General features: G+C 34.9%; 1 protein-coding gene across 1 annotated transcript in view; it reads left to right on the forward strand.

Moving 5' to 3' along the window:
* Positions 1-5,399: 5,399 nt before the first annotated feature.
* The window catches only part of LOC131158230 (protein ROLLING AND ERECT LEAF 2-like), a 41,247-nt gene continuing 27,730 nt past the window's right edge, over positions 5,400-18,916 (forward strand). The window contains exons 1-2 of the mRNA XM_058112953.1: positions 5,400-6,615; positions 7,033-7,208. Of these exons, the coding sequence (XP_057968936.1) occupies positions 5,649-6,615; positions 7,033-7,208 (1,143 nt within the window). The 5' untranslated portion in view covers positions 5,400-5,648. The remainder of the gene's footprint in view (positions 6,616-7,032; positions 7,209-18,916) is intronic.

An 18,916-nucleotide genomic window follows, 5' to 3' on the forward strand; every position in this document is an offset into this window, starting at 1 on the left:
CAATTTTCAGGCAACTGACTGAGAATCAGTAGAGCTCAAATCTTATTATCAAATGTTATCCCAACTGAGGCGAGTTGATCAGACAACTCATTGAAGTTATTCAGATGCCTGCTGAAACTCTCACCTACAGACATGTTCATCGTAAATAGTTTTTTCATGAGACGTACCTTATTTGTGGCTGAAGGCTGCTCGTACATATTAGAGAGCGCATCCATCAAAAACTTGGTAGATGTTATATGCTTGATATTGAATGCCACAGATTTCGACAACGGCATTTTGATGGCTCCGAGGGCTTTTCAATCAAGCAACTCCCACTCGTCCTCGTTCATGGATGTTGGCTTACCCTTCAACAGTAAGCGTAATTCCCTCTCAAACAAATAATCTTCTATCTGCATCTTCCAGAAACTGAAATTGTTCCCGTTTAACATTTTGGTTTTTGAGCTCTTTTTATTCGACATATCAATTCGATAATCTAGAGATGGAATTAGCTCAAATGGATAGCGCGGTTAGATCCGAAACAATTGAAAACCCTATAAATGGTTCAAGTCGCTCGAAAAATGGACCCAAAACGACTCCGAAAAGCTCAATCAAAGTTTGGTCAAACTTGCTGACGTGGCACTGCTGATGTGGCGCTGACGCGGCAAAGGTGGGCCCATTGATGACGTGGCAGGGTGGGCCCATTGATAACGTGGCAGCTGACATGATAGTTCGGTTGCCGTGGCACCTCTGCTGGCGTGGCGCGTGACGTGGCGTGCGTGTTGACATAGCGCCAATCCGGAGGTGTGACTCGGGTCAGGAACTGGTCTCAGGTTACCCCGGGTCTGAGTGTCTTGCCGGTTCGGGTCGGGTAGTGGATCGGGTCGGGTCGATGTGGATCGGGCGAAGAAGACGCGTGCAACGCATGCGGCATGTGAGGGACTATTTGCTGGGTCGTGGAGAGGCGTCTTGCTCCGGCAAGGAGTGTAGGGGCGCGTGTGGCTTATACAGAACTCCGTTCGAGCTCTGGATTGCACCCTTCTCTTCGTCTCGGCGAGCTAAATGCGATGGTGGCCTCAAAACACAATTTTAATCTACTGGACAGAGTTCTAAATTTCGGGATCACTTCCGATCTGACTTTTCTGCTCTAACCGGGCTCTGATACCACTTGTTAGGAACCTGTGAGCATCCAGATCAAAGTGACACCAAGATTTTAACGCGATTCGGTCAATAACGACCTATGTCCACGGAGCACACACCAAAATTCACTATCTCGCCGGAAAATATTACAAATTTTTTTTTTCTCTCTCTCTTCTTCCTCTCTGCTCTCTCTGAGCTTCTCTGCTCTCTCTGCACTATTTTGTGCTATGCTACCACATCTTCCACAGCCCTCCTTTTATAGGCTTGGAATTTATATTACAATTAAGATAAAATTTAATCAAGAATGGAAGTTACAATGAGAGGATAATGAACAGATAAATTGCAATAATTTCAACGTGTTTTTCCAACTCATCTCCATGAATGATCCGCGTCTCCAACTCAGCTCCTGGTTGTCTTCTGGCTCCATCTCTAACATTTTGAATGTTATCCAAACATTAGGGCAAATCTTCATGATGAATAAATTTACAAATTATTAACATTAGACATCCAAACAAAGAATTATAATATGGATACAAGATCATCAAACTTAGAAATGATTTATCGAGTTTATTATAAAGTAACAACTTCAACAGTTTTTCAAATGCAATAAAAGAAAGTCCAAAAGGTGAAACTCTTTTACTTCAAGCTAATAATGAAAGAACCTCGTTGGTATCTCAACCAAAGAAACTTCTTTGGCATGAGATTCAAATTGGGGGAGAATGGGAATTTAACAATCTTAATGAAAATATTGATGAAAAAATTCAAAGTGTTCAAAAAACAATTGCCACAAGTATTATTTAAGACCAAACTGGTAATGTTAAAATTAATTTTCAATCTTTATTAACAAGAAGTAGAAGCGTAGGACAATCCTCAAAATCAAACATAACAGAAGACTTAGGAAGAAAAAGTATTTCAAGTGTTTATACCGAACCCAATAGGTATTATAAACTTAAAGAAATAAATTTTGAACTAGAAGTTCCTCAAGGATATTACTCTGAAGAGTCTAGTTCACCAACGATGTCTCAAGCTTTAGATGAAGAATAAAGAGAAGCCTTAAAAGAAGAAGGTCAAAGAAGAAATTTATTAACCATAAATAAAAAGTTTGAACTAAATATGGAAGTCTTAAGAGAAGATTATAAGCATAAGTTAAATAAGAAAAATAAAGATGAATTTTTTAAAAAATATAACAAAGAAAAAAGAGAAAAAGGAAAGAAAGAGAAGATTGGTTAGAAGAAATGCAAAAAACTCAGAGATATTTTATTTTTTACATATGTAAAGAATAGGCAAGCAGTGAACGTTGTTCATAATAATAAGTGGAAATTATTAAACAATAATTATGTGTCATCAACACATCCACCAAAAAATTCTTTTAAAATTCCATATAAAGGAACATAAGTTATTAAATCACCTTATAAAGAAGTTAAGAATACTAATAATGAATTTGATCAATTAGTAAGCCAAAATAATTACGCTAATCAAATGTTACAATCACTTGCAAATCAAACAACAAGGATGGAGAATCTTTTAGAAGAAAAATTAGAATGTAAAAATTATAGTGTTTACGAAAAAGGAGAATCAAGTAAAATCAATAAACAACAACCTTTATTCAAACCTTTCTCAATACATGATATAGACTTTAAATTTGAATCCAAAGAAGAGAAAATTATGGGAAAAATAGAAGACATGTTTAAAAAATGCAATTTAAACGTTCTAAGTAAAGAGAAAGCTATTCATAATTTAGAAAAGAATTTTAAAGAAGAAGAAAATTACAAAGTTAATAAAATAAATAATAATTCCTGGAAAAACAAAAGTCAAAGAACTTATTACGGGACTAATTTATGTTATTGATTACTGATTACTCATGTTTTTTTGGTTATTGGTTATTCTATTTACCGCACGTTTGGTACATGTGAATAAGAAGGAATCAGGGGAATATAATTAAATTTGTCACTTAATTTTATCATACTTACCATTCAAATTTTCCTTCCATCCATTTCGTAAAGGAGGAAGGATTATCTTGGTTATAGGTATTTGCTTGTAGTAGTGGTTTATCTTAAATAACCATCACCCTTTTGATTAAAGGTTAGTATTTGATTTAATTGCTTGAAAATCATGTCAATGAAAAACTATTATCAATAATTAAAGTTAATATTATCATTTATTTAATTTTCTTAAATTCTATTTTGAATTACAATATAAAGGTGGGAGCATTCACATAACCACCAAGCCCAACCCACCCAACTAATCAAATTGCTCACCACAAAAAAATTAAAAAAATGATTTCGAAAGTATTTGAATTGGCTAATAGATTGAAAATCCATATATGCCCAACTTAATATAAAAGCTAGCTAACAAAAAATGTAAATAAATAAATAATAAGAAAAATGTGAGAGAAAGTTAAAGGCTGCATGTTACAGCCATATTCATTTTAGGTTGGACATGTGATGTGATTAGATTAGTTAAGATTTGGTAAAATTAATTTCTTCAAATAGTAAAATCAAATCGACAACTTGATCTAACCTACACGAGCACCAATTCAAATCATTATTAGTACTCGGCATGTGAAAAATTATGCTTTGTAATAGATGATATCAAATATATTGAACTTTAATTTCGATTTATATTCTTTATCTATTAGTGATATAATTTTAAGGATGTAATGTATCGAAGAGAAATAATGAATAAGAAATATAAATGAAAAGAATGGTATATACCTGGTTTATTGAAGAAACCCTAACATTGAAGTTATTTGTCTTATATATACCTGGTTTATACATGTTATAATTAAATGATAATTTGTAAAGGCAAGAACATTTTTAAAATTACAAGAAAGAAAAATGTTGATAGTATTCGTATATAGTTTATTCACTAAAAGACAATTTATTTTAGTTATTTTGAGCATGACACACCTACTTCGAAGTATTTTTCATATAAATATTGATGGTCTCTTGGTGATTGGATGGTTAGATTGTGTTATTGATTGTTGATTACTTCTGATTTTTTGATTATTGGTTATTCCAGTTATTGCACGTCAGATACACAAGAAATAATGGATTTGGAGGAATATAATTAAAATTTTCAGTTATTTTTATTCTATTAACCATTCAAAATTTCATTTCATTCATTTCTTACCACATTCTCTTTCACGAATCAAACATTACGGTAGTGCTAATTTGAATAAAAGAGAAGGATTATTTTGGTTATTATGTATTTTATCACTACTATTCCTCTCATGCCCAGCATTGTTAGCACCAAAGAATTCAAAACTACTCTTAATATAAGTTAATGATTTCACTCTTTGAACAATTTAACAAATACAAATCCTATTAATAACTATTCATTGGTACCAAAAACTACTAGTCCTAGTTAATTTTTATTATGTTCGTTGTAATTTTTTTCTCAACTAAAAATTCACAAGACTTAACCTATGCAATGAGAAATAAACCATTTTAGATTTCATGCCCTATTTACTAGAAATTCAATGATTAATCTCGGCATTGAATATATATTCTCAAATAATTTTATTTTTTAATTATTTAATTATTTCATTTTACCAAAGTTAATGTTACCCAATTAGTCAACATTTATATGTTTTGATGAAATAAGATGTTATTTGTAACAAATAGTTTTGTTGGTTGGTTAATTGGTTACATTTTATTCATGAAATACGCTAGATTGGTATTAGTCTGACAAAATCATTTTATTAGATCTAATGTACTTATTCGATTTAATAAGTACATTGTGTTAGAATTGAGAATATCTCATACTAGATGAAAAACATGAGTGATGGAATATAAAAGTTTTAAACTGTCATAATTGAAATATCCTCTAGAGTGTAGAAAATATATTTATTTTTATAATAAATATTTGTAACTATGAAAATCACAGAATATGGTTGATACTTGTATATAATTAGTGCTTATAATACCTTAAATTAATCGTAAATTGTTAATCTGACACTATTTTGAATCTAAATTGCGTATTATTTATTATCATTACATGATTAGGTTTTTTATGAAATAAAAAATAAAATGAAAATGACATTTGTGAAAGATATATAAAATTATTAAAATTTTAAAAATAAAATCCACGCATTTGATCAACTTGGGTTTCATGGGCTTTTCACTTTTTTTTTTTTTTTTTGACTTTTAACGGTCTTTTCTTGCCATTCGCAAGCCCCCAACTGCTCACTCCCTTGCTAGCTAAGAAAACTTTATTGCTAGAAGAACGTCGTCGTTTAAAGGATTCTCCATATAAAACGACACCGTGTCCCATTTCCTTTCCACACCGTCTTCTCCGAACAACGCCTTCCATGAAGATGCTAATAGGAAAAGCAAATTCCAGAAATTCTCTCACACTCGGTCGAACAACGCTATTGGATTCTCTCTCTCTTTCTCTCTCTCTCAATTTGGAATTGAAGTGCATAATTCTACTACTACAAGCGAATCAAGTCATCGAAACCTGACGGAGAAGCTCACAAGGGTCTGCCACAGCCACCGCCGCCGCTAGAGCCACCGGCGTCACCGGTACTAATGGGATGCACCCAGTCTAAGATCGAAAACGAAGAAGCCGTGTCCAGATGCAAGGACCGCAGGCAGTATATGAAGGGCGCCGTCTCGGCCCGCAACGCCTTCGCGGCGGCCCACTCTGCCTACGGTATGGCCCTCAAGAACACCGGTGCCGCCCTCAGCGACTACGCCCCCGGTGAATCCCATCACCACCACCACCAATTGCCTGCCGCTGCCCCTCAGCCGCCGATGGACACCCTCATTCCGCCGCCACCTCTACCCCACTTTGGCACCCCTGCTTCCCCTGCCCCCCACATTCCCATCTCACGCGCTGTTAGTATGCCCGAAATCGCCATCACCAAACCCGACCATTTCGCCTCCTCTGAAACCATCGTGGAAGGGGACGAAGACGAGGCCGATCACGAGGGCAGCAGCAGTAGTTTGAGGAGGAGAAGCAGGGGTAGGTCTGGAAGTAAAATTAACAAGCCTCCGGAGGTTGCTGAAGACGAGGATGGCCCGCCACCGCTGCCACCGCAGCCGGATCCGGAGCTGCAGCCGCAGCGAGATCACAACCCTCCAGAGGCGTCGATGATGGAAGACTCATGGGACTACTTCTTCAATGACGATAACATGCTGAGGCCGTCGTTGGCTGAGGTGGATGAAGATAAGACTGATAGGGAAGCAATTGATCGGAAGATGTTTGAAGAAAGGTCTAAGAGAAGTGAGGCGCAGGGGCCTGAGAAGAGTGAGGTCCAGGCAGTGGAGAAGGAGGTGGAGCCATCTCCGTTGGCTCCAACTCCGCCGTCTCCAACAGCGACAGTGACAATGGGGGCGAAGACGGTGAAGAAGGGAAAACTCGTTTCGAGTTTGGTGAAGATATTTAGTAATCTTGATGATCATTTTCTGAAGGCATCGGAAAGTGCCCATGAGGTTTCAAAGATGCTTGAGGCCAATCGGTTGCACTATCACTCTAATTTTGCTGATAATCGAGGTAATCTTTTATATCTAAGGTGTTTCTTTTGTGGAATGGAATGGGGAAGGAATGGGATGGATTGAAAATTTGAGCCAGAGAATGAAGAAATATAAATTTGATTCCATTCAGTACAATTCTAGTTCATTCCTATGTATCAAACATGCAACTAATGATTTCATAAGTTGATTTGGCTTGCATAATCCCTGAATGCTACTGGGAACAACTTTAGAAATTACAGGAAGGAGAAATGGTCATGCAGTATTGTGTTGGTTAAATAGTCTGGATTAATTGATTGCACTCTGGTGTCAAATATGCAGGGATATTTTGTGAACATTATGTGTCATTTTATCTTCTTTTCCCCAAATGAAGCTGAAGTAGTTCAGGCAGGCTATTGATTGTTAATAATGAAAAATTTCCATTCTCTTTATTTTGTAGGGCATATTGATCACTCTGCCAGAGTCATGCGTGTTATTACATGGAATCGGTCCTTTAGGGGTTTACAAAATCAAGATGATGCAAATGATGATTTTGACTCTGAAGAGCATGAAACTCATGCCACAGTGTTGGATAAACTGCTTGCATGGGAAAAAAAGCTTTATGATGAAGTGAAGGTAGGTTGCTTCTAATCCTTTGATTTCATCTGTTCATGCTTCTGCACTCATAAAGATTCTTATTACTGTAGATTCTTCAAATTAGATTGTACTTCCATTCCTGTTCTATTGCTGAATATAAGTCTCACTCAGTAAAGAGAGTTGTAGATTCGTAGAACAGGTGAAGGGCCTATACTTTCTATGTAATTTTTAAAGTGCTAGCAGCTGAAAGTCGAGGTGTAATCCCGAGAGGGGGGGGGGGGTGAATTGGGTATTTTAAAATTTTATGCGCGGAAGCTTAATCAATTTTAAAACTGATTTTACACGTGCTCTAATAGCAGTATTCTCAAACACTAATCTTATCAATTTATATATCCTTAAGTTCTAAAGAGCATGAGCTAATATTTAAATATGAAGCCAAACTACAAGATATTAACAAAACTTACAGCAGATTAATATTGGTAAAAATATTCTCAGCCACACAAAAATCTATGCTATAACTTGAATGAGTAATGAACCAATACAATAAAATTCCAGCAAATTAAATCAAACTTATATTCGTAACTATAGCAGAGTTTGTTCAACATGAGTATTCACACATTCACAACATTCACAAATCGAAATAAAACATTCACAGTAGATATATTTCAAGATAAATATGCTTGAAAATAAAGGAGATAAGGGAAAGAGTGACACCAGAATTTTTTACAAGGTTCGGCAGCTGTGCCTACGTCCTTGCCTCAAGCAACACACTATGAGGATTCACTAATCCCTCCTTCAGTAGGCGGAGACACCTCTCTCCTTCAGTAGGCGGAGAAGCCTCTCAAGCGAAAACAATCCTTCCGCTTGTCAATGACTCAATCACAAAACCTTCAGTTTTTCACAATCAAATAAGAATGGATTTGTACAAAACTAATTCTGAGAATTTAGGTATACTTCCAAGAGGGGGGTGAATTGGGTTTTTAAAAGTTCTTTGTAACTTAGGTTTGTAAATACCTTAGTTAAGTATTAACCCTTTCAATTTAATTTTCAACAACCACACAATCACGATAATATTGATAAGCAACCTCCCAAATTCAGCCAAAAATCCGTTGTACAATCCAAATTCAATCTTTTATGAATGAATGATATTAAAGATCAGCTTTCAAATTCTAGTAACAAACATCAAGATAAGATTGATAAAAAATCTCAAATCTTCAATATTCAGAATTCCAATCAACAATGAATAGTGATAATATCAAATATAATTTCAGAAGATTGATTTAATAATCCCAGCAACTTTCCTTCAATAGAAATAATTAATTTAACAAGATTAACTTCAGCTGTGATATTCAAAACTCATTATTCAAACCCACTCTGAATTGTTTAATCCAATCAATGACAATCAATATAGTTTCTTGATTTCAAATATGAACCAAAATCTGGATTTCAGCAACTTCCAATATGCAGCAAGTTCTCAATAAGCATACACGCAGATTATATACTTGCAATAAAATAAAGAGATTAGGGAAAAAGAGCTAAAGACTAGATTTTTTACAAGGTTCGGCTAGAAGCCTACGTTTTTGCCCCAAGCAATGCTCAGTGAGGATTTTCTTTCTCTAACTTCGTTACCGGGTGAAGTTACAACCTCTCTCCCTCAAAGGTGGAGTTCGCCTCTTTAACGAGAATCCCCTCTTGCTAGGCAATGATCCAACAATTCTAAATCGTTAAGAAAACAAGAAACAAGAACAAACTTTGTTTGTACAAGTCAAACTCTCAGTTAGAGCAGATTTGTACAATTGAAAAACAATATACTTCAATGGTAATCAATATAGAAGATTGAAGTTCAGCAGAATATCACTAGGGTTCTGATTAGAATTAAAATTCTCAGTAGAGAAGATCAGAAAACTGTGGGTTGTATCAGCAAAAGCATAGCAAGACTTAAGAAAATTATTTCAGCAAGAGAACTTTGAATTTGTAATTTGTATATGCTTGATTGTTGTATGTAATTTGTGAAAATGACAAGTATTTATAGAGTAATAAAGCATATTACCGTGTTCCCCAAGTTAGTTTCCGTATTTCCCAAGTTTTCTTAAAGTTTGGGAGTCAAGAAATCAATTTTGGAAACTTTCCCTCGCTGTTTTAAAAGTTAAAACACGAACTTCAGTCGATTGTGACCTGAGGGTCAGTCGCTTGAACCTTTTAAGTTCAGCTTATTTTGAAAACTCAGTGTTGAGTCAGTCGACTGTGTTGTAAAGGGTTTAGTTGCCTATTTCGACTCTGTTTGCTTAAAATTGTTAGCATAAAATGTCAGTCGCCTGATGAAGATCCATTAGTCGTTTGTCCTGCTTACAACTTATGTTTTTCAAAATTTTGATGCCAAAACTTAACTTTTAATCTTAAAAAAATAAGCGAGACTTTTAAAATATTTTCCATGATTTTGAAATCAAGTCTCTAAGTCAAAAATATTTCCTAAGTGCTTCATGCTTTAATATTGAATTGATTGAAGTACTTACACGAGACTTATATATGATAACTCTATCTTAAGAACTAAGTCTTCATGCTTTGGCTTGCTTTGCTCTCAATATCCATCTTGAAGCTTTCTACCTTCATTAAGCTTTAACTTCATCGGATCTTCTAGCTTTAAATACAAGCTTTAATGAAACTCTTCTTGCACTTGATCTTGATCTTTATGATAGCATTTAAGTCCTGAAACTTCACTTAACCAAACATGTTAAGTACCCTTAATTTGTTATTATCAAAACAAGATTCTAAGCCTTGTTTGGCCAACAATCTTCCCATTTTTGATGATGACAAATAAGGTGCAAAAATGAGTAAGCCTTAATAAGACCCCCTCCTTACAATAAGCATAATCTTAACAATATTTGTAAAGTAGAACATATATCATGAACATATCATATAACTCGTATCATCAGATTGCATCAAACTTAGTTTCATTTCATCAAGTTCAATTCAAGCTCAGATTTCAAGATCAGTGTCATACATAGTAATGTCAGTTTCATTTCATCAAGTTCAATTCAAGCTCAAATTTCAAGATCAATGTTATTCATAATTCATCAATGTCAATTTCCATGCTCATGCTCAGTTTTGCCCAAACATCTCCCCCTTTTGACATCAATCAACAAGAGAAGGTTATCAATAAACACATAAAAAGTCTAATGCATGGGGCTAGTATAAGCAAAAAAAAGATAATTACCATTCATCATGCATAAGAAGATAAGCAATAAATCCCAAAATAGCATGAGAAAAATCAAAAGAGCAAAAGAAAAAAAGTTGTATTAGATGCACATATTACAACCAGGTAGGTTCAAGCAAAGAAAACATCTAAGCATCAGTTGCATCTTCATTGTCAGCTTCATTTTCATCTTCATCTTCTTCCTCAGCATCACCAGAACTAGTCTCCATTGGAGCCTTACCGCGTGAAGAACCAGCCATATGCTATTCAATGCGGCCAAGCCTTTGATCAAGAGCTGTGTAATTTGCTTGAAGCGAGTTGAAACCAGAATGTACTTCACCATGAAAATAAGTGAGCTGCTGCTGATAAGCAATGAACCAGGAAGGGGTGTCATCTGCCAATGGAGCAGGTTGCTGAACAGGTGACTGTGGTACAAGAGTTTGTTGACGTTGCCTACCACCTTTGGGAAACCACCCTTGATTATGTCGTTCATACCCCATTTGCTTGAGTGTAGTAGAAGAAAAGATGTCATTGTGAGTTCTCTTGATGAACATTGTGGATGGAGTGGATACACCAAGATGTGCAAAGACAAGGTTCAAAATTCCGCCATACAGAAGAATTACTCTACGAGCTTCTTCTCTAGAAATCATCCATTTCAGGATTAAGCTTGGTAAGTCAAGCTTTTTACCTTTGAGCAAGCACCACATGACAAAACAATCTAGATAAGAAACGTAGTCATGTGATCCTATCCTTGGTAAAATATTGTAGGTGATAAGCTTCTGTAGGATTTAAGCTTGAATGTTCAGCTGATTATAAAGGGGAGGATGACCAAAGTAGACAGTGTCTTTAGGTATAACTAGAGGTAGAAATTCCTCAGGGGAGAAATCTTGAGCCATAATCCAAGATTGGCCAAGAGATGGACACTCAAACTCTCCTTGTTTGATGTGTAGAATGGTTGCTAAGGTTTGTGGAGTTCGAGCAAGTGATTTACCCATAACTTCAGTGGAGGTTACTGTGTCCCCTTTTACCATATTGGCATAAAAGAGTTTAACAAAGTTCGGATATAGTCCTTTTGCTTGATATGTAATGAACTTTTTCCATCCTAAAGTTCTAAATATAGGTAAAATGGCGGGAAAATCATTTTCAAAGAATGTAGTGTCTAAGACCTTACCGGAAATAGGTTCAGTAGTTCGAAGATGTTCTTTGTATAGTTGCTTTGCGTGAGGAGTCACAAGAAATTGCTCTATGTTGTTGCTGTCATCTTTCCTAGAAGAAGAGCCTTTGTTTTTCGTTCGTGGCATGATGATTTTGAGAAAAACGAATGGTGAAATCCTTTGAAATCAAGTGAGAATGAAGTAGGATGATGAACTTCTAGGTTTAATCGGAAGATATTATGTGAGAGAACTAGTAGATGAAGGAGAAAAGGGTTTAGAAGAGAGGAGAAGCAGGGTCAGTAGACCGAGGATTTAAAAAAAATTAGGGTTTACGCATTGTTCGTATTTAAATCGCTGTCAGTCAATTGACTGATATCAATGAGTTAGTCGCCTGACGTTTGTGTTTATTTAAAATTTCACCAAACAGTAGCAAGTCAGTCGACTATGCCTCAGAGAGTCAGTCGCCTGACAAGTCTGATCCTGAGAACCTTAGCAAGTAAGAGAGTGATCAGTCGACTGTGGATTAATTATCAGTCGCCTGACCTTACTTGCCTAACTTAACACTTATCCAAATTTCCTTCTCTAGACTACTTCTCTACTATGCAATAAACTTAGTTCACATCTTATAGAAATGAATTTGTCCTCTGGAAGAGGTTTTATAAAGATGTCAGCCGATTGATCATTTGTATTCGCAAACTCAAGTGTGATATCCTATTTTTGCACATGATCTTGCAAAAAATGATGCCTAATATCGATATGCTTGGTTCTTGAATGAGATATGGGATTTTTGGAACTATTGATGGCGCTGGTACTATCACATTTTATAGGTACAACCGAATACTCCAAATTGAAATCTTTTAACTGTTGTTTCATATAGAGAGTTTGTGCACAACAGCTACCTTCTGCCACGTACTTTGCTTCCGTAGTAGATAGTGCTATGGAATTTTGTTTCTTGGAGAACCAGGATACCAGAGATCTTCCTAGGAAGTGACAAGTGCCACTTGTGCTTTTTCGATCAATTTTACATCATGCATAATCTGCATCTGAATAGCTTATCATCTCAAAGCCTGTATCTTTAGGATACCATAGACCTAAGTCGATAGTACCTATCAAATATCTTAAGATTCTCTTGACGGCTATTTGGTGAGATTCTTTAGGGGCTGCTTGAAACCGGGCGCACATACATACACTGAACATAATGTCTGGTCTACTGGCTGTAAAATAAAACAAACTTCCTATCATGCCTCGGTAGTATTTCATATCTACCGGTTTTCCTTTTTCATCTTTATCAAGATTTATAGACGTACTCATTGGGGTCCCTAAAGGCTTGCTACCTTCTATATCGAATTTCTTAAGCAAGTTTCTTATGTATATTTTGACTGATTTATGAAAGTCCCAGTTTTAGCTTGCTTAATTTGAAGTTCAAGAAAGTAGGTCAACTCACCCATCATACTCATTTCAAATTCATCCTGCATGCACTTTATAAAGTCTTTGCATAACACTTCATTTGTAGCACCAAAAATGATATCATCCACATGTATTTGTATAATAAGCATATCTTCATTTTTAGCTTGAATAAATAGTGTGCTGTTCATTTTTCCTCTAGAGAAACCATTTTCCAACAAAAATCCACTTAAACGCTTATACTAGGCTCTAGGAGCTTGTTTTAGTCCGTATAATGTTTTTGTTAGTCTAAACACGTGATTAGGGTAATAAAAATCCTCAAATCCTGGAGGTTGTGTTACATATACTCCTTCATTTATAAATCCATTTAAAAATGCACTCTTCACATCCCTTTGATAGAGTTTAAAATCTTTGTGAGATGCATAGGCTAATTGCATTCTTATGACTTCCATTCTAGCTACGGGAGCAAAGGTCTCATCGTAGTTTATTCCTTCTTCTTGATTATATCCTTGAGCTACAAGTTTAGCCTTATTACGCACTACAATGTCATTTTCATTATTCTTATTCCTAAACACCCATTTGGTTCCAATTACTGAATGATCAGCGGGTCCAGGAACTAATTCCCAAACTTTATTTCTTTTAAACTGATTTAATTCTTCTTGCATGGCTACTATCCAAGAGTCATCACTTAATGCTTCATCAATGTTCTTGGGTTCCTCCAGAGATAGGAACGCGTAATCATGGTCTTAAATTTCCACGAAACTATCGAAATTTCCGTCGAAATTTCCAATTTCCAATTTCCGTAGAAATTTCCAATTTCCGTCACCTTCAAAATCGAAATGGCAGTCAATTTCCATCTTGCATAATTTCCGTCGAAATCTCAACGAATCATCCGAAATTTATCGAAACCTTGAAATTTTAGCGAAATTTGTCAAAATTTATCGAAACCTTGAGAGTGAAGTGAAATTTCTCTTTTAACTTATTTTATTTATTTTATCGAAACAAAAGGTTATCACAAGTGCTTTTGAAATTATATGAAAAAATAAACTTATAGTAATATTTTATTTAACCATTCATGTCTAAATTATCAATATTTGTATAATAAATAATATTTAAATGATTTATGAATTTCATTTGCATTAACTGAATATGTTTAATGTACATTATCTTACAAACATGTTTGATACACATACTATTTTACAACTTTTCCACCTCATACAAAACATATATGTATTTAATTTGTAATATATTAGTCTTAAAACTTATATTTTTATGTTTGTTAACCATTTCTAAAGTTTCACAAAGAATTCCATGCTTTACTACTAGTTTCCGTTATTTTTTCAAATCGAAATCGGTATCGACATCGAAATTGAAATTTCCGTACTTTTGGAGCTTCGAAATTTGAGTCGAAATCGAAATTTAAGACCCTGCGCGTAATAACTACACATATTTTTTAAAGAGGATCTAGTAGATACTCCTCGTGAAGGTTCACCAATAATTTGATCATTTGGGTGATTTCTAACAAACTTCCATTCTTTAGGTAGTTCAGATTGATCTATAAGTCTATTATCTGAAGTTGAGCCCAATTCCTTTTTCTCATCTTTTACTTCTTGAATTTGTAAGTCTTCTAGACTTTGCTTTATTTTAGCTTCTTCAATATCAGATGGTTTAGAGAATGGATTTGCTTCATCAAAGGTTACATGTATTGATTCTATGATTGTAAGGGTCCTTTTGTTATAGATTCTAAAAGCTTTACCATTCAATGCATATCCTAAGAAGATTCCTTAGTCTGATTTTGCATCAAATTTTCCTAAGTCCTCTTTATTGTTCAATACGAAGCACTTACATCCAAACACGTGAAAGTAAGATATGTTTGGTCTTCTTCCTTTCCAAAGTTCATAGAGGTTCTTCTCTAGGCTTGATCTAAGAGAGACTCTATTCATCGCATAACATGCGGTATTTACTGCTTCAACCCAAAAGTGCTTAGGTAAATTATGCTCATTTAGCATAGTCCTAGCCATTTCTTGAAGCGACCTATTCTTCCTTTCAACAACTCCATTTTGTTGAGAAGTACGAGGTGCCGAAAAGTTGTGAGCTATACCATATTCATCACAGAATTTTTCAATGTCTTTATTTTTGAATTCTCTTCCACGATCACTTCTGATATTTAGAACTCCGTATCCTTTTTTGTTTTGGAGCTTCTTGCACAAGTTGATTAGCATCTTACATACTTCGTCTTTGGAGGATAAGAAGAATACCCAAGTAAACCTGGAGTAGTCATCAATAATGACGAAAGTGTATTGCTTTCCTCCTAGACTTTGAGTTCTAGTAGGGCCAAATAAGTCTAAGTGAATAAGTTCCAAAGGCCTACTAGTGGAAATGGGCTTCTTCCTTTTAAAACTTGTTTTAGTTTGCTTCCCAAGTTGGCAAGCATCACAAATTTTTTCCTTTACGAACTTAGTGCTGGGTAGACCTTTGGCTAAGTTTTTTTAGCTAATTTAGACAATAGATCCGTACTAGCGTGTCTTAGTCTTCTATGCCACAGCCAGTTGGCTTCATTCATAGCTGTTAGGCATGTGACTTCCTGAGATATCAGGTTTTCAAAATTTATGCAATACACATTATCAACTCTATTTGCAATGAACAAGATATCATGCTTTTCTGTGTTTTCGACTACGCGCTTGTCTTGTTTAAATATTACATCAAAGCCTTTATCACTTAATTGACTAATGCTAAGCAGATTATGCTTCAACCCATCTACCAATAAAACATCATAAATAGTTAAGGAGGGTTCTTTACCTACTTTTTCTATACCCATTATTCTACCTTTAGCATTGTCTCCGAAGGTGACATGTCCACCATCCTTTTGCATTAATGTGGTAAATTTGGACTTGTCTCCGGTCATGTCTTGAACACCCACTATCCAAGTACCATTTGTCTTTTGATGGAGTGGTCCTAAAATACATCTACAAGAAGGATTTCAAGGTGTTACTTTTGGTACCCAATCCTTCTTAGGTTTTTTTAATTTAGTTTTAGCTTCAGTTTTGACTCTCAATACTTTCTTGATTTTAACATTTTTTCTTTTAAATGGACATTCAAACTTTATATGTCCTTTTTTCTTACACAAGAAACAAGTAGTATGTTCATATGCATTTGTGGAAGATGTGCTAGCAAAGTGTTTTGATGCCTTTACGAAATACCCCATGTAAAGGTTCTTTTTCTTTTTGTTTTCAACTCCATTGAATCCAATTCCTTCTTTATCCAAGGACATTCTTTGTGATCCAACTAGTTTATCAAAGTTTTCTTTTCCTCTAGTAAAGTTGTAGATGATTTTGTCTTTATTTTAAATTTTACTCTTAAGATCATATATTTCTGAGTCCTTTACATTTTCACCATTTACTTGAAGCTTTACTAAGTCTTGGGACATTTTGTTTATTTTACTCATAAGTTCATCAATAAGTGAGTCCTTTTCTTTTTTAGCTAATATTGAAGTCTCTAGTTGATTCTTTAACTTTTCATTTTGTTCTTTCAAAGCTATGTTTCTTTTGGTTACTTTTATGAACCTATTATGCAAAGAAAATAATTCAGCTTGCGTTTCTCTATATGAGGGCATGCTTTCACATGTGTCACTACATGATTCAGCACTAGATTCTTCTTCTTGTGAGCTAGAGTGGGAATTTACCTTGTCATCTTTTGCCATGAAATAGAGGTTTGCCATATCTTGATCGCTTGATTCATTTTCTGATTCACTTGAGCTTGAGTCATCCCACGTGGTAGCTTTCATCGCCTTCTTTTTCTTTTTCTTGGCGTCTTTTTTAAGCTGTGGACAATCAAGTTTTATATGTCCAACTTTCTTGCAATTATAGCATGTAGGAGATTCATTTTTTGTTTCCTTTTTGCTAGTTTCTCCTTTATCATATTTTGAGCTTTTGAATTTTCAAGTAAATTTCTTGTTCTTCTTAAAGAATTTTCCAAATCTTTTAGTAATTAAGGCTATATCATTGTCATCTTGTTCGTTGTGTTCTTCTTCACTAGAACTTTCTTTTGCAGCTTTAAGAGCTATTGATTTCTTGTGTTTGCTACCTTCAGAATTTCTTTCATTTATCACCATCTTGTATGTGAGGAGCGATCTTATTAATTCATCTAGGGAGTTATTTTTCAAATTTCTTCCTTCCATTATTGCAGTGGCTTTAGGTTCCCAAATTGGTGGAAGTCCTCTAAGGATTTTTCAAATCATCTCATAGGTAGAGTAGTTTTTCCCTAATGCATTAAGAGAGTTTATTATATGGGTAGACCTAATATACATACTAGTGATGGTTTCTTCAAGGTTCATTCTAAATGCCTCATACTCGCTGGTGAGCATGTCAATTCTACTATCCCTTATGTCAACCGTTCCTTCATAAGTTACTTCAAGCTTATCCCAAATTTCTTTAGCTGATTTACATCCCGTGATCCTATTGAATTTATTAACGTTTAGGGCACAATATAGTGCATTCATTCCACTAGAATTTATTTGCAGCATCTTTAGATCATTGTCAGTCATCTCTTTTTCATCCTTAGGTATTTCTTTGTTATCTTTTTTTTTTAAGTGGGGATGAGGTCACTATGTGTGACTACTTTCCAAGCTTTCCAATCCATGGTTTGCAAATATATTCTCATTTGTTGTTTCCAGAAGGTGTAGTTAACACTGCAGAAGATTGGTGGTCTAGATGAGGATTGGCCCCCGCCAAAAGGAGATACACCTAGGCGTGCCATAGGGATCTTTATGTAGCTTCTAATTTAAGATTTACTACAACCTAGTCTCTAATACCAATTGAGAATTTAGGTATACTCCTAGGAGGGGGGTGAATTGGGTTTTTAAAATTTCTTTGTAACTTTGGTTTGTAAATACCTTAGTTAAGTATTAACCCTTTCAACTTAATTTACAACAACCACACAATCACAATAATATTGATCAGCAACCTCACAAATTCAGCCAACAAGCCGTTGTACAATTCAAATTCAATCTTTTATGAATGAATGATATTAAAGATCAGCCTTTAAATTCTAGTAACAAATATCAAGATAAGATTTATCAAAAATCTCAGATCTTCAATATTCAGAATTCCAATCAACAATGAATAGTGATAATATCAAATATAATTTCAGAAGATTGATTTAATAATCCCAGCAACTTTCCTTCAATATAAATAATTAATTTAACAAGATTAACTTCATCCGTGATATTCAAAACTCAGTATTCAAATCCACTCTGAATTGTTTAATCCAATCAATGACAATCAATATAGTTTCTTGATTTCAAATATGAACCAAAATTAGTATTTCAGCAACTTCCAATATGCAGCAAGTTCTCAATAAGCATACACGCAGACTATATACTTGCAATAAAATAAAGAGATTAGGGAAGAAGTGCTGAAGAACATATTTTTTACAAGGTTCGGCTAGAAGCCTACGTCCTTGCCCCAAGCAACACGCTGTGAGGATTTTCCTTTTCTAACTTCGTTACTAGGTGAAGTTACAACCTCTCTCCCTCAAAGGTGGAGTTTGCCTCTCTAATGAGAATCCCCTCTCTCTAGGCAACGATCCAACAATGCTGAATCGTTAAGAAAACAAGAAACAAGAACAATCTTTGTTCGTACAAGTAGAACTCTCAGTTAGAGCAGATTTGTACAATTGAAAAACAATATACTTCAACAATAATTAATATAGAAGATTGAAGCTCAATAGAATATTACCAGGGTTCTGATTAGAATTGAAATTCTCAATAGAAAAGATTAGAAAACCATGGGTTGTATCAGCAAAAGCACAACAAGACTTAAGAAAATTATTTCAACAGGAGAACTTTGAATTTGTAATTTGTGAAAATAACAAGTATTTATAGAGTAATAAAGCATATTACCGTGTTCCCCAAGCTACTTGCCATATTTTACAAGTTTTCTCAAAGTTTGGGAGTCAAGAAATCAAATTTGGAAACTTTCTCTCGTTGTTTTAAAAGT

Source organism: Malania oleifera, chromosome 6 (genome assembly GCF_029873635.1).
Source record: "Malania oleifera isolate guangnan ecotype guangnan chromosome 6, ASM2987363v1, whole genome shotgun sequence".
Classification (NCBI taxonomy): domain Eukaryota; kingdom Viridiplantae; phylum Streptophyta; class Magnoliopsida; order Santalales; family Ximeniaceae; genus Malania; species Malania oleifera.